General features: G+C 40.2%; 1 protein-coding gene across 2 annotated transcripts in view; it reads right to left on the reverse strand.

Annotated features, from left to right (window-relative positions):
* MRPS35 (mitochondrial ribosomal protein S35) overlaps positions 1–24,094 on the reverse strand; it is a 556,289-nt gene that overhangs the window by 491,250 nt on the left and 40,945 nt on the right. For both annotated transcript variants that reach the window (XM_044082715.1, XM_044082717.1), the window contains exon 2: positions 7,865–7,920. In XM_044082715.1, coding sequence (XP_043938650.1) covers positions 7,865–7,920 — 56 coding nt within the window. The remainder of the gene's footprint in view (positions 1–7,864; positions 7,921–24,094) is intronic.

A 24,094-nucleotide genomic window follows, 5' to 3' on the forward strand; every position in this document is an offset into this window, starting at 1 on the left:
GGGAGGCATTGCTATATTTTATATGGAAAAAATGAAGCTTATGTTGCAAGGGGATGAATATAGTAACATTACAAAGAGTGAAAGTAATCGCTTATGTCTCAAATTAAAGGAAGCATTGAATGTTTTCCATGATAGTGGTAAGCTTGATGATAGAATGTTTGACTATTTATTTGTAGAAAATCCAAAAATACCTTGTTAGTTATGGGATACCTAAGCTGCACAAGGATCGGACTAACCAACCCATGAGGCCGATTGTGTCTGCTCGTGTGTGGGTTACAGAACCCCTGTCTAAGTTTCTAGAGAAAAATTTAAGATCTGTATTAGAAAAAAGAGAAACTATTTTAAAAGACACTAACACCTTTTTAAAGCAGTTGTAGGAATGGTCAAGTAAACAACTTCCTATTAGTTCCCATATGGTGACAATGGACGTTGATTCATTGTTTACATTAATACCTCACATACATGGTGTTGAATGTGTCAGAATATTCTTGGAGAGGTTTTCAGACTATGATACTGAGAAGATCAAACTATTGTGTGACCTATTAAAAATGTTTTTAACATCAACTATTTTTATTTTTGACACTAGTCTGTATTATCAAGAAAGAGGAGTAGCAATGGGAACAGCAGTTGCAAATACCTATGCGAATACTGTCATGTACATGTGGGAAGAGACATACATGTTGTCTTTGACTAATCCTTTTAAGAAGTGTATTAATTTTTATAAAAGATTTGTCGATGATCTTTTTGTGTGGGAAGGTAATCGAGATAAATTTGAACAGTTTATATTATATGTTAATGGAACTACTACTTGTCTAAGATTCAAACATGATAGATCTATGAAACAGATTACATTCCTTAATGTAAAATTAAAGAAGGATGAGCAGGGTACAGTATATACAGTACTATACAGAAAGGAGGTTAAGTGTAATAGTTACTTGCATCGTAATAGAATGCATCCTCCATTTATGTTTGGAAATACAATAAAAAATCAGATGCAACGAGTAGTTAGACTGAATACTGTACATGACAGGATGTCCAAACAATTGGATGTTGTGGTCTCAGAGTTTTTAAAGAGGAGTTACCCAGAGTCTGAAGTCCATGTTGCTAATGGGAGCATACAACAGCAAAGATTAAGCAGAGGGCTTCAGCCCTATTTTGGTAGTGTGAGTCAGGATAGAGTTACAGCAGGACCGCAAGTAAATAAAATGAGGTGTATGCTTACCTATAACAGGAACACTGAAGCAGTAAAAAATATTATTAGGCAACATTGGTCAATTTTAAGGGACGTCCTGGCATTAAAGGAAATAGTAGGGGATCCACCAGGTTTCGGGTACAAAAGGAAGAACACTTTGAAACAGATGTTATGTTATAAGGAGCAACCTAAGGAATTTTTTAAGGTAGGAAATGTGAAACAAGGTACATTTAAATGTGGAAATTGTGTTTACTACAAGCATATGCTCACAGAGAAATCTATTACACATCCCATGACAGGTAGAGAGTTTGTCTTACATGCATATCGGAATTGCAACACAAGCAATTTAATGTGAACTTGAACTTGGATTAAACATTTGTTGTTTTAAAGTGTTTCCAATTTTCTTTTTCTTTTTGGATAAGCTTGTATAGGCCCTAGGGCCGATAGCCTAGTACCAACCTATGAACAAAGCCAGGTGAACCTCTGGGCATTCACTCACCTTGGGAGAGACACCTGTTGGAGGTTAAACAGTGAATAGGTTTTGTGGCCACCTTCTTCCCTGATGGCTGTCTCTTGGGGCAAGGAGTTCCCTCCATTGTATCTTTTGCGAGAAGTTTAAGATGCTGATTCTCAAGATACAGTACCAAAGAAGAAAGTCTTCTACACAAAGTTTTAGGTACAAAAGCCTGACAGATGGAACAGGATGTATGGTTGTGCAAGGAGCCAAGGCAAAACAGACTCTGTTTACAGCAGTCTTTATGGGGAATCTGTTTCCCACACTGGCATTTACCCATCTTGGATGACATGAAACCCCACAAGCAGTAAAACGAAAAGAAAAGTAAAAAAAGGAATCCCAATGGGGCACTTATCTGCAACGACTTGGTGAAACCAGCAATGAAATACAGGTGTTCAGACCGTTGGATCAAGAGATGGCGTTCAGACTGGCAGCGAACAAGTTCTGAGGATGGTATGTCCAGACATTATCTTTATGCCCTATGCTATGTGAGGAGCATACATGTGGAGTATGGCATACCTTAAAGCAACCTAAGGCTTTGGTATACTGGCTGGCTGTAGGACTGCCCTAGGCAGGGTATTCCTAGTGTTATGAATACTGCAACAGTGAAATGGAAGGACATCTGGGAGTGTTGTCAGTTCAGAGAGGAGGTAAAAGGGTGAACTCTGTTCAGGAAAATCTCACTGTAAAACTAAAACATCCATTCCTGAGGATCTGCTCTGGATTTGATCAGAGACTGTCACGGTACTGTGCTATGAGGGAATGTAAACTACCAGCAGAGTTAGTTGATTACTGATTGCAAAATCTCAGGCCTAAAGAGTTGAACTGTAAAGAAAGTAAGATTATGTGATCCACTTACTTGTTTACGTACCACATCACTGGTGCTGTCTGTGAAAATTCTCAAAATACCAGGAATCCAAAGAGTGTGTAAAGCATGAAAAGCCTGAAAAGCCAGAAACAGAGCACTCAAATCTTTTATGTTGATGCGGTGCATTTGTTGCTCAGGAGACCAAACTCCCTGGACCCTGATGTTGTTGGAAGAAGCTCCCCAACCCTAATCTGAAGCATCTATGTACAGGTCCTGAGTGGGAAGAGGGACTTGAAAAGGCAGATCTGGATTCAGAGAAACCTGCTGAATCCATCAAAGGAACTTGAGTTTGAAGCCTGGCAAGAGAAGGGTGAGAAGACGCACAGGATGGCAATGTGCAAGCCAAACAGTTCTCAGATACCACTGAAAACTTCCTCATATACAGCCTGGCGAAATGAACTATAGGAATGGTGGATCCCATTATGCAATTAACTCTTTTGCAGGGAGTTGTTGCAGGGGAAGATTGAGACTGAAAAGCAGCAGTTAAGGAAAGGTCATTGGAAGGAAGAAGCAATACAAATCATTTGAAAGGTCTAAATCCAACTTAGAAAACTTGGTCTTGAGAAGGGGTAAGAACAGAGTTTTTCAGATTTACAGTGAACTCCACATTGTGGAGGAGAAGCATGCTGTACTTCTGATCTTGAAGAAGAGGGTGCTGAGATGGAATATAAATCAGCATGTTGTCTAAATAAAAATAAATCTGAAATCCTTGCAGTCAGCAGGAGGCTACTGCTGGGGCCAGACACTTGGTAAAAGACTACTGGGGCTGAAAAAGAACAAAAGGATAAATCAGAGAACAGAAAGTGTGAGGAAGAAACACAGAAATGTAAAAACTTCCTTGGGTGAACAGAAATGTAAAGATAGGCATCCTTTAGATCCAGAGACACCAGGAAAGCCTGAGGAAGCATCAGGAGAAAAAGAGAATGGAGAGAGAGCATCTTGAAAGAGGACATTTTCAGAAAGGTGTTGAGAAAAAGGAAAATTGAGAATGGGCCTCCAAGAACACTCCTTACCTGGGAACCCAGAACATTCTGGAGTGAAACCCCTTGCCCTTCCGAGAGGGTGGAACTGTCTGAATGGTTCCTTGAACCAAAAGGTCTTGAAGAACCAAAGGAAAATGAGGAAGATGGTAACAGGGAGATTGGCAAACGCCTGAAAAGGGAGGAACAGACTTCCAAAAAATGAAATATCAGTTCTGAATTATGGAAAACACCCACAAATCTGTGGTTATGCATTGTAAAAATCAGCAAAGGCAGAGTGAATACGGTCATGGGGCAAAAAGGGTTGAATCTCAAATGAAGGCAGATTTGTCAGGAAAAGAAGGCTTTTGACCTTTAGAACCATGAGAAGGTTTGTCAGGAAAATCCTCTCAGAAGAGCTCTTAGTCCAGAGAGGCTGTCTCAGCTGCCTCCTCATAATGGAAGTGTTAGAAGGGCAATTCCTCTAAAACTCAAATGGGAGACAGGAAGATCTGCTTAAGATCTTGCATGACCTTCATTTTATTCTGCAAGGTCTTGACATGTTTAGCTGCTACAAACCCAAAAAGATTTTGGTTGTCCAAAGGAGAGACCAACAACTTAGCCTTAATGTCTTTAGGAAGAGACTGAAGCTGAAATCAGGAATATCTCCTCATAACCTACACTGAAACAGCTGCCCTTGAGCAGGCATCAGCAGCATCATAACTCCACTTTTATAGAGTAACAAGTTACCTGGGAAGCAGTGCTCAAAAGAGATATAGCAGAGGATTGAACTTCTGAATAAGACAAAACAAAACAGCACCCCCAAGAAAAGCCAGGACATATTTAGCCATATAGGTCTGTCAATTTATCTCTCTGAAAGCTAATGTAGCAGAGATGTACACTTGTTTTTTCATGATTGCCTTTGTCAGAGGGCAACATTTGGAAGAGTACAGCAAATTAAAAGGTTTGTCACTGGCTACTGGATCAGAAGGAATAAACTTCTGAGCTTCGATAACTTTACAGAACCAGTCAGGTTTCTTTGGAGCAGGGGGCTGGGAATCAGAAGAGAGGCAAAAGAAAAGGGGTCTAAAACAGCATGCAAGACAGGAGGAACTGCAGAAGACTGAGGGGAATCAATCTGCAAAAAGTTATAATACCTTTTCTGAATAATCTGCAAACAGAATATAAGAGATCTGGAAACAAATGCTTTTAAAATTTCCATCATGTGGACAGCAGTATCCCCAAAAGACAACTCTTCAATGAGGGAATCAGGGGAAAGTGAATCTTCTTCCTCAGACCCTAGAGTTAAAGAAGAATGAATTTGAGAAGAGTAAGCCAAGGACTCTCTTCTGAATCTAAGTCTACCTCCTCTTCACAGGAATCAACCTCTAAGTTTTTTAGAAGGAATACAGGACCAGGAAACAGGGGAAGGAACAGGCAACTCCTGAGGGGCTATCAAAACCATAAGAGCCTTGAAAAGACCCTGACTAAAATCCGGTCACTCTCTATGTGGATCCTTAGCTACTTGAGCCACATGACTGGGTCTCTCTCATTCTTTTTCAAAGGAGCATCAGCCCTAACAAATTTAAGGGGTTCAGGCCCTTGGCCGACTTCAATAAGGGAACTAGGTACCGCCTTCCCCTAACCAGAATCTGAGAAATCACCCTAGGATCCAGTGAAATAATTAGCTGCATTTCCCCCTCATTGTCTAAAGCAGATACAGGCACAGTCTCAGCGATGTGTGGGTAGGTAGCCACCCTTTCAGCCACTGATTGGGTTGTGAGAGAGGGGGTTGTCAGTAGAACCAGACAGTCCTCGGGTTCTTCATTCAACCCAAAGGAGATGTCCATAGGAGGCTGGGCAGCAAAATAATTAGTACTTTTTGATTTCTTCTTAAGCAGTGGCTGAACAGCAAGACAGGAGGATTCAAAAGGCATGGAACTCTGAGCCAGAAGCTTCAGTCATTAATTTACTAAATAAATAGGAATGACATTTAACTGCCTTTTGTCTTTGGTAAGAAAGCCTGACAAATCTCACACTGTGAATGGGTGTGCCAGGACAAAAAAAAGGCACTTCTCATGTCTATCCTTATGGAGAATTTGCCTCCACTCGCTCGCATTTTCCCTTCATGGAGGACATGTAAAAGGTAATACATCCCAAAGAAAAAAGAAAGGCCCAACTGGACACTTATTTTGTGAAGGCTTTATAGCTGTATCCATGTGCTATACGACTGCAGACAGACCAAAGTATAAAAGTAGTGTTTGGACTGGTGGCAAAGTTGTTCTGAGGATTAGGCACTCGTATGTTCATAGGTTGGTACTAGGCTATCGGCCCTAGGGCCTATACAAGCCTAGACATAATTCCCTGGCTATTTCTTCCCACACTATTTACTTCTCTGGACCCCTGTCTAGCATGGTAACTAAAGTGATCCCCGGGGTGAATTTCCTTTCTCCCATCCAATCATCAAGGTTCCTTTTGAAGAGTGCCAAAGAGGTGCTCTGCTTGACATGTATGGGCAAGTCTATTCCAGAGTCTGGGGAGTCTCTGGGTCAGGAACCTATCCCTCCAGCATGTTTTGTTTATTGTGATGACAAAGTTTAGATCACTGGAGTGTGTGGCTTTGAGGGATTGGGATTTCTTTAAAATGTAGCATGTCCAACAGCTCTGGGTTTGACATGGCCTTGTATGTTAAGCAGAGATCGCCTCAGAGTAGACAATATGCGACAGAGTATAGCTGGAGTTTTTCTAAGGTGGTCAGCACAGGGCATCTGCTTTAGGCCTGTGATTCTTTTAGTGAGGTATTTCTGCGGCCTTTCCAGTTGTAGCAGATGTCTTGAGAGGTACATACCAAATGGGGCGTTGTATTCTATAATGCGTCTAATGAGGAATGAGTACAGTGGGACGATGACCTCCTTTTTTCTGGATGAAAAGCCCTTAGTGATGAGGTGTGCCACATAGGATTTCCTGACTGTTGTGGCGATGTGGTTATTGAAGGCGAGACCACTGTCCACCTATGTCCCTAAGTCTCTTATCACACTTTCAGTGTTTAGTGTACTGCCACCTATGTGGTAATTCATGGGTACATGTTTTTTCCCAAAGGGGATAACTATACATTTCTTGGCACTGAGCTTGAGCCCATGGCTCTGGCACCAAGCATCTGTTTCTGTAAGGCCCTTTTGTAGAGTATCCACATAATTTGGGGATTCAATAATGGTTCCCAGTTTGCAGTCATCTGTGAACTTTGTTAGCCAAAGTCCCTTAGTGTTGGCCTGCACTTCAGAGAAGTATATGCCAAACAAGAGAGTTCCCAGGACTGAACCCTGAGGTACTCCACTTGTCACTTGTCTGGAGCTGGATTTGGAGTCAGCTACTTTTATAGTGTGGGTTCTGTTAGTAAGCCAGTTGGCAACCCATCAAGTGACTTAGGGATTAATGCCCAGCTTAGTAAGTTTATATATGATTCCAGAGTGGGGGATGGTGTCAAAGGCCTTGGCGAGGTCCAGATAGGCTGTGTGGACTGCCTTACCCTCTTCCACGGCTCTGGAGACTGATTCGAAGAAGTCAATCAGGTTTAGGAGACAAGATCGGCCTTTCACGAACCTAAACTGGGTGGAGTCCAGTGTTTGAAGGTTGCCAATGTCATTTATGTACAGGCACTTGGAGGATGCTAAGGCTTTCATATGCTGGCCACACATTTGTCTATCCTCTGCAGAATATTTCCTTTAGTAAGGCATACTGCAACAGTAATAAGGAAGGATATTCAACATCTTTATTGTTGTGCCCCTACTTACATGTGTTCTTCTCCAAACAGCTCAACCCTCTAAACCCTTACTGATACTCATTTCTTTTGTGACCGCAACAAAGCCAAAGTTTAATGAGTTTTCTTTTTAATCAAACCATTACATTACTTCCAAGCTCCATATGTTTTCTTTTATTTTCCTCTTACGGGGGAAATAAAGACACTACTACTTTGCTCATCATTCTTCACCTCTATTTTAACTGTGATGGACAAAGTGTCAGTCAACAGATAAGTGAGAATGACTATTACAAATGTACAGCTCTCGGTTGTGATAACTTTGCTACTACAACCTCTCAGGTCACATTGACTATGTTTTACTTGTCTTTTCAGTTTTAATTCCCTAGCTCAAATTAAACATTAAATTTGCATTTGAAATATGAAATAAATGCTAGGTAGGAAGTGAAATTACTGATGCAACATACTTAGAATGTATTATATGCAAGTACAATAAAAAACTGAGGCAAAAAATGTTGTAGCTTCTGTGATAGAGTACTTTATCTGATGCATGGAAGGACAATTTCAAAGCTCTTACCAACACTCTTCTCTGTCTAGCATTCTGTGAAGATCGTTTACCTCGAGACCTCACACCTAGAAGGAAAAGCATATTATTGATACATGTGAAAGGAAATGCCACAGAAATCAAACGTGGTTATTAAACAGTCAAGACACCTTTAACAGAATTAAACCACTGGCCATATAAAATAACTGTAAAAAATATAAAATGTAAAGACATGACATCTTTGTAAGAGTTCTAGGCTTAATCCATACCTATAGTACGCATGAGAAAACAGATTTGAATTTGAACAGGACCATAGTAACAAAATGCACTGAGCACGCAAACCTGAAGCAACATTTTATTCCTCCATGCTGGTGAAGCAGCATTTTGTTTCACACTGTTCATGGAACAAATTTGGGACTGAAGAGTTGATATGCCCTGACTGCACTGTGCGTCTTAGAAGCTATACTCCGTACTGGCCCCAGTACCTTCTACGCCCACAGCCATTAATATTCTGACTCATTTCAATTCTAAAGAAGAAGCCATCATTTGCACCTCCATCTCTAAGTACCATGGTAAAGGATTTTTTCCATTTTTGGGGTGGGGGATACCAGGAAATTCTGGAATCTGGTCCTTCTGAATGCTGAAAATCATAAGATTTCTTGTAATATAGCATTTTACGTCACAGCCACTCATTCATCATAACCAAAAGTTATGTACAGACTACAAGTTACCCAGAAAAACAGGTCCATCTTCTTTAACAGTACTAATTATGGCCAGCAGGTAACACTTTCCCAGGTTATAAAATGCACTCCATTTACCTCATAACAGATTCATAGATATTCCAAGGTTCATGACCATTCCCACCATGCCATTACCTTCCCTCAGGCCACACTCCCTTTCTCCAGAACCACACCAGTTAATCCCAGAGTAAATTTATGGATACCTATCCAGTTTATGTTTAAAGAAGATACGTTACACTGCTTAACATGCAGGAGAAGTTTATTCCAGATGTTTGGTTGATGCTGGATTACAAACCTGTTCCACCACTTTATTTTACTTGTCTGTTGGTGAAGCTTTAGGTCCTCATTCTCATACTGCTTGACATACTGAACTTGTAGATAAACAGAAGGCCCAGGACAATCAGGTCCTTAATGATGCAGAGAGACACATTTCAAAAGATACCTACCCTCAAAGAACTCGTAAGACAGTGAATAAAGGGACAGAGCTTCCATCCTCTCTTGGTAGCTTAACTGACTTTAAGCCTATGATCTTTTTCGGTTTGAAACCTTTGGGGTCTTTCCAATTATATGAAATATTTAGTGAGATACATTTCAACGATGGTACTGTACTTGATTATCAACCTCAATGTTACAGGAGTAATAACCTCTTTTGACCTTGATGATATTCCTTTAGCAATTACCTGAGCTAATTAAAAGGATTTTCTGACAACTATTGTCACATGATTATCAAAATAATGGGTTCTCAACCCAAACACCCAGGTCCCTAACTATATTTTTATTCTGTAGTTGTGTGTTGTCTATACAGTCAACAGATAAGTGAGAATGAGTATTACAAAGGTACAGCTCTTACCAGGAAAAGTTAATTCTGGAGGTTTTGTCAGTTTGTGGTAATCTACACATTTTGTTAGCCAGAGGACTTGTCTCTCAACTGGAAGATCTGAGAAGCAAATACCAAAAAGGACAGGTCACAGCACAGAGCCCCGAAGGACACCACTGGTCACTTTCATACTTTTTGATGTGCACCTGCAACTGGAACTTTGCGGGTTTTGTCTTTCAGGCAGTTTACCGTCCATTTAAATAGGTCAATTTTTTACAGCATTTAGCTTTTGGACAACTGCATCCAGAATGGTGTCAAAAGCCATAGCCAGGTCAAGATATGCTGCAGGTACTGCACTGCTACCATCTACAGCTTACAAAATACTTTCAAAGAGTCTTACCAAATTAAACAGATTGACTTTGTCAATATTAGATGCTAAGATTTAGGGGTCGCATCTAACAAGATTCTTGATGTCATGGTTTATGAAGTCAGTTATAATATGCAATATAATAGTAATAATAATGCACTATGGTGTCAACCATTTCCACATTTAAGACATGCAAGGGTGCTGAAAATTGGAAAACTAAAAACCTTAAACCAACTATGTCAGAGGCAGGATAGGTGAAAGAACGTATATTAATGGTAGATGATTTACTCTTCCAGATGTATCATTATGATTAAATACACGATTTATCATATATATAATAACAGGAGGTCCATTCTCCATAACAAGAGGAGCAAGCAAACTTATCTGCGTAGTTCCACTTATGAGACTATACCAAATATAACAGTGACTCCAAAGGATGACCTACACTTGGACATCCCATCATCATTACAATGTCTTGCAAATGTGCTGGCAGTAAACAAAGTATTTGCTACACAAATAGCTCCAACAGCTGTGGTTCTGAAAAAGTTGCAGATAAAGAAATGTTCTAGTAGAATGAACATTTGGAAGAAAAGAAACAGACTCCATACTTATTAAAGAACTGGATACAGTTATCCAGACAGTCTAGCCACCCTTTCTTTTAGAGGGGAGTGATACACAGCTGGCTATTACTGCAGACAGACTTTGTCCTCTCTACCACAGAACCCTTTGATTGTGCACAAGCATACAATGGGAAACTACTCTCCCTGAGTAAAGTACTGAACAAGAAAAATGGATAGATGGCTAACCTAATTACCCAGAAATTAAATGCTTACTTGGGCTGGACTCCAAGTGGTCTATTGTGATCAGTGTTCTACTCAGTAAACAAACTAACAAAAATAAATAAATATAGACCCAGTTTAGTCCAGACACTTTAGGTGGAAAGGAATGAGGCATTGATAAGCAATGACTGAGCCTGCCCACTACAGAAGTGGCTGCCCCAGGAATGTGGCTGTCAATAAGGAAGTAGTCTGTTCATATGGTCAGTTCCTACATCCTCACTGCTTTTCAGCAGATAAGACAGCACAGAGGTCCACCCTGTCTACCGAACAAACCACTCATGTCAAAACACTGTCATGTTTTAAGTATGAATGACTATAGCACCTTGGGCAGGAAGTCTTGAAAGTCCTAAAGTGTGAGGAGGGGAGGTCCTCTTCTTTATAAGACTGATTTGCAAACTGGCCTCTGTCTGTGTTTATACATCTTGGATAGTTTGCCCTGACAACGTCCCCCCAACCAGGGTAAAGGTGTCCATAAAGATAGCCACTACAGGTGTGTGAACCTGTAATGGACTTTCCAAAGTGATGTCTGCAGTTTATAACCACCAGCACTTGAAAAGCAATATGAATGGACTGGAGACTCATTCTTGAATGTTTATGAAATCCACAAATTGGAACCACCGAACCTTCAGTGCCCACTGAAAAATTCACATAAAATATCTTGGAAAGAGAAGTATGTAGCTTCAATTCACAAGACTGTTGAATAAATGAAGGATGTTAATGACCTAAAGAATTTGCAAGACCGGGTTATGCAAAAGAAAGACCCTATCTGGGAGCCCACAAACCCTGTAAAACACAGTGTCTAAGGTAAATTTTATGAAAGTTAAAATTTTTAAAGGCTCCAAATGGTAGTTTGTAGTGTAAGATGAGAAGACTCTCAAGCACATATCAACCTTTTCAGTGAGACAATGGCCAGGAGTCAGCTGTCCAGGAAGGGGAACACCTTCACTCCTAGCTACCTCTGGTTCACTGTAACTAAACAGTCTAGGGACTGAGATGGGGCCAAATAGTACAATTCAAGATTGGTAATGACAGGCTCCTATCCAGTAGTGTAAAAACCGCCTGGCCTCCTAAGCAATCTTGAGGGATCAGTCATCTTGGAAGGCAGAGTATTTCCAGTCTCCTTCTGATAAACATGGAAAGATGGATTGCATTCTGACTATTCACAAGGTTTCTTCTCGGAGAATATAATTTAGGTCATTCAAATCTAATACAGTACTGTTGTCCTTTATCTTTTTGGACACCAGAAGTAATAACTTAGTGCTTTTAGGTTTGGCGGGACCTCTTGTATACCTGTTTTCTTGAAGAAGCTTAATACTTTATTTATTGCTGCAATGTTTTGATGGGGTGAATCATTTGTAAGGGGGAGGAGGCCATGAATCATGTAGCCTCTGGATAGTTATCCACTTGACCTAGGTGATGGCCAGCCCCACCTGCAAGTGTTGGGACAGAAGACTACTGTCTAGTTCCAGAATGGGATAATCAAGTAAAGTTCAGGGGTTCTGGTGCTGTCACCCAGAGGGATGAACTATACTTCATCTGTTGATGACAATTATTCCAATCTCGGAGTTGGTGACAGTTCTGACAATTACCACAGTATGTTTGATTCCTACCAGTTCTCTGCTTATTTGGCTGCTACTGGCCATGCCTAAACTGCAGTCAATGAAGGCTATGCCATGTCTTTGGAACAGTGCACTGTAGAGACTAAATTTCACTTGCCTTGCTTTTTTACTTCCCATGTTTACTAGGTGAATTCCAATGTGTTCCATAAAGGGCAGACCCATCAAAGGAGTCATTCATAAAGATCACTTTCATATTCTTGGTGTATATCTGCCAATCAGAGCCAGGCATGACAATGTAAGCATTTGACAGAACCTGCAGCAAGCCTAAACCACTTGAGGATTTGTAGGAACACCACAAAGTGAGGGTGTAGGTGATGAATCAACTGCACTGTATCTGCAATCTGTGTTTTAGCTGTTTCTCCAACAGCTCATCCAACCACCAATGTATTTCATTTGCTAGTTCCAGCTAGAATCTAACTGTGTACAAAAATACTTCGTTGGTATGCAAAGCAAATCTCTTCAATGCTTCTGACTCTTTATTTGGAAGATGGAAGGCAGGGCTGTACAGGTTTAGAGACTTTTTAATGGCAGCTAAAGACAAAACAGACTCAGGTTTGGGAGTCTTCATCTAATAAATCCATTCATTGGGAGGCTGGAAGAGCTTGTCTGGTCTCCTTGGGGTAGGTGCCACAACAATGGGATGTTCAAATGCAATTTTTGTCACCAGTCTGATCTTTCTGTATATAGCTGGGGCCAACCAGGTAGAGAAGTGTGGGGGGTTGAAAATCCCCCTACAGTCTCTTTTGTGGAAAGATAGTATGGTCTGTGTACCTCCTTTGGCTTCATCATTTCAAGAAACTAGGGTCATCAGGATGAATTTTCGGGGTGAGGTGGTACTGTGTCTTCTTCATCTTTGATATCTGGAGTGGAAGACTGCAGGAAACAATCTACATACTTCACCTTGCTCATTTCCTACTATGCTTCAGATGTGATGGGCCCAAAGAAAAGAAAATTGCATTAGGTCCAGATACTGTGAGGAGACATGATCCTGCTGTCCAACAACTATCTGCAGGTGTGCCTAATGTTGCAATGGGTGCAGGCACAGAGGGTAAAAAATACAGAACTGCTTGCATTAACAGTGTTGACAGAGATGTTGATGCAACTATCCAGGTCAAAGGCATCGCACAACAGCCAAAGAATAGAATCCCAGGAAGCCAGCACTGACACTAAAGATCTCAGCATCAAGCCTGACTGCTGACAGACTGACAAACCCATTGACTCCAGGCCGGAAAGCAAGGGCCTCAAACCCAAAGGTATGAAGGCCAACTCTGCTGAAGTTAACAGGCAGCAGCAATATCTGTGTCAAGAGCATGAACTTGAAGGTCGAACCTTTGAGTTTAAGCTCGAAGGCAACATCAACACTGGAGTCACTGACATTGTGGACACCGACACATGAAATCTGTGTCCCAAATTCAAAACCAGGTTTGACTTCTACAATCCGATGAAGCTGACCTCAGTGCTTGCTGCATCGATTTTAGCCTCCTTAGGGCCAGCATAAATAGGGGGCCATTGAGGAAGATCTTGTGGAAAATTTAAGGACTGAAAAAATCCTCTATTTACCCAAAAATTAAGGGGGCGGGGATAGAGACAGCAAACATATTTTGCTGGGCTCTTATAAAGGACTAAACAAACTTGTTGCAATCAATATTTAGTGGAAGAATGGAGATGGGCTTGAGTCTACTGTCAGTAAAATCTAGCTCTATCATTTGGGAGACTTCTTCATCAGTCAAAGAATTCAAATCTGAAGTAATCAGTTTGACAGGAGATTTTCCTGAAACAACAAATGAGAAAACTCCTTTAAAGGAATACACTACATCATTAATTTTAGCCTTTTTTCACACTGAGGACCTGGAGAGGTGTGTGGATGTTTTTCAGCCTTGCACTTTTGTTTCTTTTAATGCTCAGGAGAATCTCCTTCAACAAAGACAGACTCTGATCTTGAAGGTGAGAGAGTTAGCTTTGAAGAAGCCTTCAGTGTTGAAGCTCCATCAATGGTGGACAAAAGCCATTTCACCATCTTAAATAACTTCAGTTTGTTTCTCTGACCTACACAGCAGTAGGGTGAAATACATATTTCACAAACATTAAAATGCTCTTCTCTGAAACACAAATATAAAAAAATATCTGTCCTCAGTTGGCATCCTAAGATTAAACCTACAATTTTTATTAAATTTGTTAAAGCAGAATCATACACAAGAGAAAACCCACTCCAAATAGTTGAAACAAGAGCAATTAGTGAGATTTTAACAGTTAATAGCCAGAGAACTTAAAAATGTAACAGGAAAACTTTATCAGAAAAAGGTGAAGTGATGAAATGTCATAAGGCCTAGGGAACGGATTCTGAAAGATAGACAAACAGATCAAAACCAGTAGAAAAAAATGATTTTCTTAACTTGTGTTGCCTATGTAGAAAAAAAAAGAGGGAAACCTTGATGGAAACAATTACCACAGATACAATTATTTTTTTGAAAAGTAGCTTGGGGTCGTTTCTCAGATATGACTAGTTTAAATGCAAAACAAAGCATATTACTGGCAACAGAAGAGTTAGTAACTTAGAAAAGTTTCAAGAGCCAAACTACCAAATACCCAATGGCATTATTCCCTGCTTTGAAAGACGGCAGACCTCTTCCTCATATGAGATCAGACGTTTCAGTTATATATTTTGCTTTCAAGCAAAGCAGATACTGCAGAAATTCAGCCAAAGTGTCTACAACTTTCATATTAAATTTTTGTTTTAGCTTCTCATCAGTATTTCTATTCGGAAACAGCTGGAGAGATCTAGCTACAAAATTTGATTTGTGGTGACATGAATTTGCTATATTTAGGATGGGATGGCAAATCTAACTCAAAGAAGAGCTGACTGGGGGAACCAGAGGAAGATGTGGTTCAGAGGTATCAGCATATGGAGCTCGGTCCATGAAATACAGTCTGGCATCTGTTTTCTAGTTTCTATTGTCAATTTGAAGAACTTTTGACAAGTTTCTATTTGAAAGTTATGCTGCTCTTCAAAGAATGCATTCACACACCTTGCTTATCTTGGGAAGGAACCTAGTGAAATGATTTATCCACCATCAGCAACCAAATTGCCAAAACCAAAAAGATGGAGAAACTAGTGTGCATGGAAAAGTGATTAAATCCAAAAAAGGGTTTTAGTTTAGTTACATTTTTTCTTGAGGGAACATTTCAGAATCTAAGTCTAAAACAATGAAAATGGGATATTAAGAAACATGCAAAAGAAATAATTAACCAAAAAAGGGGTTACACTTGATTTTAAATAACTGCACAGTAACAGTTGACAGTCACCCTTCTTGTCTATGCTAAGGCCAAACATTGTAGTATAATCCAATAACGTAGCTAGTGTCATCAGAACTTTTTTGTTCCAGGCTAAAGCAGACAGAATACAACCAAACTGGGCTAGAAATTACACCACAAATCTATTGGACTAATGATGTGCATTTAAAAAAAACTTTAACAAGCAAAGATGAGCTATTAAAAGTTTTCAGCATTTACGTACAAAAAAGCTCCATTAATCCCTAATGAATAGTTGACCTAATAACAAATCATCATCTTCTTTCGGCTGTTCCCGTTAAGGGTCGCCACAGCGGATCATCTGTTTCCATTTCTTCCTGTCCTCTGCATCTTGCTCTGTCACACCAACCACCTGCATGCCCTCTCTCACCACATCCATGAACCTTATCTTAGGCCTTCCTCTTTGCCTGTTACCTGGCAGCTTAATCCTTAGCATCTTTTTCCCAATATACTCTGCATCCCTCCTCAGCACATGTCCAAACCAACGTAATCTTGCCTCTCTGGCTTTGTCTCCAAACCTTCCAACCTGGGCTGACCCTCTAATATACTTATTCCTAATCCTGTCCACCATCGTCACACCCAGTGCAAATCTTAACATCTTTAACTCTGCCACATCCAGCTTTAACTCCTGCCTTTTTGTCAATGTCACTGTCTCCAACCCATATAACATAGCTGGTCTCACTACCCTCTTGTAGACCTTCCCTTTCACTCTTACTAGTACTTGTCTGTCACAAATCACTCCTGACACTATTCTCCACCCACTCTATCCTGCCTGTACTCTCTTCTTCACTCACCATTACTCTGAACTATTGATCCTAAGTATTTAAACTCATCCACCTTCGCCACCACTACTCCTTGCATCCTCACCATTCCTCTATTCTCCCTCTCATTCACACACATATATTCTGTCTTAGTCCTGCTGACCTTCATTCCTCTTCTCTCTAGAGCATATCTCCATCTCTCCAGGGTCTCCTCCACCTGTTCCCTACTCTCACTACAGATCACAATGTCATCTGCAAACATCATAGTCCACAGGGACTCCTGTCTGATCTCGTCTGTCAACCTGTCCATCACCATTGCAAATAAGAAAGGGCTCAGAGCTGATCCTTCGTGTAATCCCACCTCCAGCTTATATGCATCTGTCACTCCCACTGCAGACCTCACCGCTGTCACACTACCCTTTATACATATCCTGTACCACTCTTACATACTTCTCTGACACTCCAGACTTCCTCATACAATACCACAACTCCTCTCTAGGCACCCTGTCATATGCTTTCTCTAAGTCTACAAAAATACAATGCAACTCCTTCTGACTTTCTCTGTACTTCTCCATCAACACACTCAGAGCAAACATTGCATCTGTAGTGCTCTTTCCTGGCATGAAACCATACTGCTGATCACTAATCATCATGTCCCTTCTTAACCTAGCTTCCACTACTCTTTCCCATAACTCCATGCTATGAATGATCAAATTTAATCCCTCTGTAGATACTACAGCTCTGCACATCACCCTTATTCTTAAAAATCGGTACCAAAACACTTCTCCACTCCTCAGGCATCCTCTCACTTTCCAAGATTTCATTAAACAATCTGGTTAAAAACTCCACTGCCATTTCACCTAAACACCTCCATGCTTCCACAGGTATGTCATCTGGACCAAAAGCCTTTCCACTCTTCATCCTCTTCATAGCTATCCTTACTTCCTCCTTGCTAATCCATTGCACTTCATAATTCACTATCCCAACATCATCCAACCTTCTCTCCCTCTCATTCTCTTCATTCATCAAACCCTCAAAGTAATCTTTCCATCTGCTCAACATACTCTCCTCGCTTGTGAGTACGTTTCCCTCATTATTCTTTATCACCTTTACCTGCTGCACATCTTTCCTAGCTCGGTCCCTCTGTCTAGCCAATCGGTGCAGGTCCTTTTCTCCCTCCTTAGTGTCCAACCTTTCATACAAGTCTTCATATGCCTTATCCTTAGCCTTCGCCACCTCTCTCTTTGCCATGCACCTCATCTCCTTATACTCCTGTCTACTTTCTTCATCTCTCTGACAATCCCACTTCTTCTTTGCCAACCTCATAACAAATAATTTAAAAAATTCTCATATTTTTCACACTACAGTGTAAAGCTCAACAATGACTTGTCTGCCATGTACTTCAATAATAAAGTTAACCAACCCTGTCATTCAAAATACATCATTCAAAGGTAATATAGAGGGTTATAACCAGATGTCTGATCATTACCATGTTATTATGTGTTCAAGAAATTAACCCAGAGGGAGAAGCTTGAGAAGTGAATCTCAGCATCCATGTTGAGAAGAAATAATGGTTAATGATTAAGACTCAATCTTAACTCTTTGTAGTGCATGGAGTCTTATCTACTACATGTACCATGACTTACAAAAGAAAAAAAAAAAAAAACGATGTGTTAAATCAGCTTAGAAAGCCAGTAAAGCACTTATTGAGAGCTGTCGCCTAGACAGCAAGTAAGAAAAAGGCAGGGACAGTTTTTTAAATACTGTCCTAATTTAAAAAAAAGTTACTTACAAACTAAAGCTTGTAAACTTCAGTGGACACAGAAGGAAAGATATTCAGGAACTGAAGGAACATCCCTTCCCTAGCAGACAATAACAATGTTTAGGGTGTGTGTAACTTTTGTAGCCTGTAATGGGTTTATCTTTTTTCCATTTGTGTGAATTTCAAAAAAAACTTTAAAATTCTTCATTTTCAGGATGCAGTGTTAAGGGCAGTTTTATTGAATTTATTATTTACATCTCCTTTTCAGCAGAGGTCCAGGGAGAAAACCTCCATGTTTACATATTAAAACATAAAAGATTATAAACATAGCCAACAAGTCATATTAAAATATTAGAAAGATATCACGTGATTACAATTTTTAAACTACTGAAAGTGGATATGAGAAATACAAAAAGTTTCCAAAAGCATACACAGGCATGAACAGAAAAAAATCGAACATACATGTGATATACACAAAAATGGGGCAGATACTCGCCTATTGACTATTGTTGACTATTTAGAAGTATATAATCTGTCTTCTCCTATTCTGAAAGTACACTGACATTTGGGAATACACGAAGGGACAAATCCCAAAAGGGCTAGGACGTGGAATAATAAGACATGCAAAGTCACTCCATGCCAAAGTCTAAAAGACAGGGTTTCACCAGGCTCCATTCAGTGTATACTAATGGAGTAAGAGCTCTAAACCTAATTCCAAACAGGGAATCAGGATTGCTAAGTCAGACTAATTGAATGTTGTTGCAAGGTTCACCATTGTACAAGGCTGAATTAGTAGAAAATAGTTTTAAAGTCTATGGAAGGTAGTGGCAAAGCAGCTGCTACACCTGTATATGTGAATAGGTACTGCAGGCAGTACCTGGTGAGAAGCTAGATGGCATACAGTACCTAGTTCCACACACAGGTAGAGCTCTTCTGTAGGTGTCGGGAGTTAGGATTTTGGTACTGTGTGAATGTACAGCTGTGTGGTACGAGCTGTTACACTTGTGGAGTTAGCTATCAGAAAGTAGACGTTAAAGACAGAAGTCTTTGCCTGGTATGCTAGTGGCCCCTGCATGCTTGTCCCTCATCCTGGACGAGATGAATGCATATATGACAGCCATGATAACCATCCTGCCAGCATTCACCAGCCCATCCTACAGGTGCAGTTCATAACACTAATAGCCTCGTGGCCATGCAGCTTAAGATTACATATCAAGCCTCATACTGCAAGCATTACATAAAGATCATCCTGACTCTCCTCAGAAAGGCTAAGGGTTACACATGGAACAGGTAACAAGAAAGCAATAATGCTTGACAAGTGTAATTAACTCCTGCCCAGGGGTGTTATGAGGCTCACTGCTGCAGGCACTGGGCCTCTACATCCCTGGAAAGGCTTTAATTACACATTAGCACACACCCTGGAGGGCATTATTTCTCTTAGAGAATGGGCTCTCTGTAACATCTTTTTTTTTTTTTTTACTTACTTTTTGTTTTATTACTATATTTTTTTAATATATTTTTGATGTAAATAGTTCCTTCGCCTAATGTTTCAAACTTGCTGTAGTATATGTTAATGGTGTTGGAGGAAGCATTTTACATCCACATTATAACACTTTCAAAAAATAACTAGGTATTTACTTTACTTATTAGTCCCTTACTCCTAAATTGTTTGGTTATTTGGCAGTCATTGGAGACTGAAATTACTAAATAATGACATACATTTGAGTTTGACTTTTATTTCCTTCAGAAAAATCATACTAACACAAATCCTTTAATTTAAGCAACTTTGTAATTTTATAATAGCAATAATTAAAATCTGTTTCTATTTTAGAACCTTTGTCCCCTCCTTTATTTTAGACTTTTATCCAGATATCTTCAGCTGAAAGATCCAGAGGTATGCAAACCTCTTAACTGCTGCCGCTGCCAGTAGTCATCTCACTCACTCTCACACACGAGTGCACCCACATGCGCGCACACACACACTCACACACTCGCACACACACACGCTCGCACACACACACACACACACACACACACACACACACACACACACACACACACACACACACACACACACACACACACACACACACACACACACACACACACACACCTGCTTCAGAAAATGCATGCTAACAGAAACCCTCTTATTCTAGCAACTTTCTAAGAGTAATATTTAAAATCCATCCCTATTTTTGGTCCTTTGTTCCCCCGTTATTTCTGTCTCTGTCCAGATTTCTTGTGCTAAGAGATTGAAAGGTATGGAAATCTCTTAACTGAAGCTGCTGCTGCCAGGGGAAAGCTCGAATGTTTTCACTCACTCACTCATTGACATATACACACAGACACAGTCTCTTCTGCTTTCGTGCATGCATTCACTCACACATGCAGACAGCAACATAAACACACATATACACACACACTTTTTTCCTTCATTTACTTTTTATACTGGCTAAACAGGAAAAGCACTGATTATCAAGTGTAAAATAATAGCTCAAAAGGGTCTATATATTGAAACATCGAACGCTTAAAACAGCGAATGATGTTACATCGACACATTTTCAGCGAAAGCTGAAAATGTCGACATCACAGAACAGCGATTTCTTTCCAAGGGAAAGAAATCGCTGTTCCAACCAACCAACCAAAAAAAAAAAAAACCGTTAAACACTTCCAAACACATACACACGTACCCTAACCCCAATTGTACCCCCTCAACAAACAACAACTGAATACACATATGCACGTAACCCAACCATACATCTAACGAAAAAAAAAAAGTAAACATTTTAAAACATATGCACTTACCTTAACCCGCACTCTAATCCTAAGGTCAGTAACTGTTGCACATTCACGCTCGGGAGCTATACCGGACAAGGGACCACACTACAGTGCAGAACATGGCAAAGCAACAAAGCGGTCAAGCGACTTCTTTCCCAGGGAAAGAATTTGCTGAACAGCCACTTCGCTGTTTTGCCTGTTCGCTCTTTATGTGTCGACAAAAACGCATTTGACAAAATGCGTTTTTGTCGTTCTAATAGGAACCCATCTCAAAATAATAGCTCAATCTCTCTCTCTCTCTTACTCTCATACACACACACACACACGCTTACACGCAGACATAAAAAAAAAAAAAAAGCAAGTGTGTGTTTAATTTTTTCTTTTACACTCGCTAAATAGCTAAAGTGCTATTTGGTGAACGCAAAATAATGGTGGCCATTAGTTTTTTTCTGCCCGAGCTCCATGGCAGCTTGATATGCTGCCGTAAGTGGCAGACTAGTTTTTCAGCGGGCATTACTTGCACATTAATACCCTGCTGGAGAATGTTCTTTCTTCACTCTGGGTGCTGATGCACAGTTTCCCCATTCTCTTAGATTCATTACAGAATGGGTGTTCCGTTGATTGTATCCTGACTGGAGAACAAACGTTCTCCAGCAGGGTGTTAAATCTAAAGATAATGCCTGCTGGAAAATGAGTATATCAAGCTGCCATGGAGCTCGGACTGAAAAAAACTAATGGCCACCATTATTTTGCATTCACCAAATAGCAAAGCATAATTCCTTGTGAATCATACACATAATATAACAAATAATTTGTTTCACTATGGAAAAATTAACTTATATGCACTAAGCTGATCTCATGGATAAGCTAAGGGTCAAGTCTGAAATCAATAGCAAGTCTAAGGGTTGAGGCTGTAAGGTGCGACAGTCAGGGAGTTCAATTTTTCCATCAAAAATCCCCTCTAAATGATATTGCACTGCAAAATGTATCTTCTAATAACTTTTTTATATAGTATTCAGTTCATTTACCTGAAATAACCATCAGGGGAAGCTTGGATTCAGCTGCTTCCTACTCAATGCAATTTAATGTTTCTATAATTAAGACATCCAGTTCACTATAGACATACAACCCTTAAGTCTTTTATTTCCAGTCAGTCTACCAATACACAAACAAGACTACCATTCACAAGAGAACATAGTCAATACCATGTTTTCCATACCTACACAGTAATGCTTAAGAAAGGTAGCAAGGAAAAGAACACTGCTTTGTCTGCAAGAAAAAAAAAAAAAAGGCACGCTCTCGATACAGAACGAGGTAGTATCCCAGGCCCTCTGTCTCCATGACCAATGGCTATTTGGGCAGGACACTGCTGACAATGCCTACTATGGTCATGCCTGGAAAGATCTAATGGTGGACATTAAAGTTGTTGGTGAAAAGGGCTGCACTTATGAAATGGTATGCTGTAGTGCTGCTGAAAAACGAGCTGTCAACCTGGCTGGAAGGTAGGTCAATGGATGGTGGGACCTTTGGTACAGCCACCTCTCACAGACAGGCAGGGAAAGAAACTAAAACCCCAACACCAAATTTCTCAAGAGCATCTGCTCAAGGTGCTATCCAAGGCCAAGAACACTACGCCTATGTAACCATATAACATACCTGGCTGCCTACTCATCAGCCTGAAACATGACTTGTCTGATTTCCCCTACAGAAGCTAATCAAGATCACCCTCAAAACTGGTTATGTGCTGGATGAATGGAGGACAGCAACAATTATTCCCTTGTACAAAGGTGGGGTTTTAGCTGACTGTAATTATAGACCCATAAGCCTGACCAGTTTCATCTGTACAGCTATGGAAAGGATCATTATGGCATTAATAAATGAAGATATAGGTAATCTACAGGCTCTCAACCCAACCTAGTTGGACTTATTCAGGGCAGGTCCTGCCTACTTACCCTGGTCAACTTCATCAAAAAGTTACTGCAGCAACAAATGAGGGCAATACAAGTCACATATCTAGACCTTTCAAAGGTGTATGACACCATCCCACACTAAGGTATCATAGATAAACTCTCCTTGCTAAATGTCAATCCCTACATAACTCACTGGAAAGCAAACTGGCTCATAAACAGAATCCAGGAAGTTAAGAGTGAGCTGCTCTTCCTCCTCCAAAAGATCTGTCAATAACCGTGTACCCCAGTTTTCTTTGACAATTATTTCTCAGAAGTCAAAGCTAGGTTTGTGGCAGATGAGTGCAAACTTGGAGTCATCATAAACTCCCCAGTGGACACCAAGATCCTCCAAGAGAGCCTGTCCCAAACAAATAGCGGTTATCAAAACCAGAGAATAAAACTAAATGCCAAGAAGAGCATAATCGGTTCCTTGTGGCTATAACACTGAAAACACAGCACTGAAAACTGATGCTGTAGTTAGGAATCTGGGAACCTATGCAGACAGTGATTTGTCCTTTGATCATTATTTACCTGCCATCATAAGGAAGCCCTTTTTCATCATACAGATTATAGCTAAAAAGTATCGCATCCAGATTCAGGGGTCCAATCATTCCACTATACTTGCTATTCATTAGGCCAATTGCTGAGAATAATGCCCCTTTTGATAGGTGCAAGTCCAAACACTTGTCACAACTGGAACAACCAAAATGCTTTTTCACTGAAAAATCAAGTCTCTAAATCATAAAAACTATGGAGACTGCCTCAATGTCTAGTCCCTCTTCTCAGTATCATAAAGGTAACTTAAAAGGTGACCTCTGCCTTGCACATAGAGCTTCAGTAGACCCTACACTGTCAAACCTATTACACATTCACAAGTCCAGTGGCATCACTCACTCACTCGCTCAAACTATCTTAATCTCTTTTGCAAAAAAAATAGAACATACTGTATGGATTGGTTTGTATCATACAGCTTCTATGGAGCAGTCTTCCACTCCACATAAAGAAAAATACTTTTTTTACTCTATTCAAATGCAGTTTTGATGAATGGATGTGTAACAGCAAATTTATCTCTGGTTTAGCACCCCTGCCACTCATAGATGGGACATTTACACATTTCCTCTAACATATCCTTGTTTGTCCCATCACTGGGTTATTTGTAGGCAAAAATATAAGGGTTAAAAACTACCATGGAAATGCAAGGCTAGGCTTCTTAAGATAACCACAGATAACACAACCTAGTAAGTACCTGTAAACCAATTTGTGTGCAACTGGATTTTTAATGGACAACATAAATAATCCACTCCAGTCAAAGTTTCAGGTAA

Source organism: Protopterus annectens, chromosome 9.part0 (assembly GCF_019279795.1).
Source record: "Protopterus annectens isolate FY-2018-M chromosome 9.part0, PAN1.0, whole genome shotgun sequence".
In the NCBI taxonomy this organism is placed as follows: Eukaryota; Metazoa; Chordata; order Ceratodontiformes; family Protopteridae; genus Protopterus; species Protopterus annectens.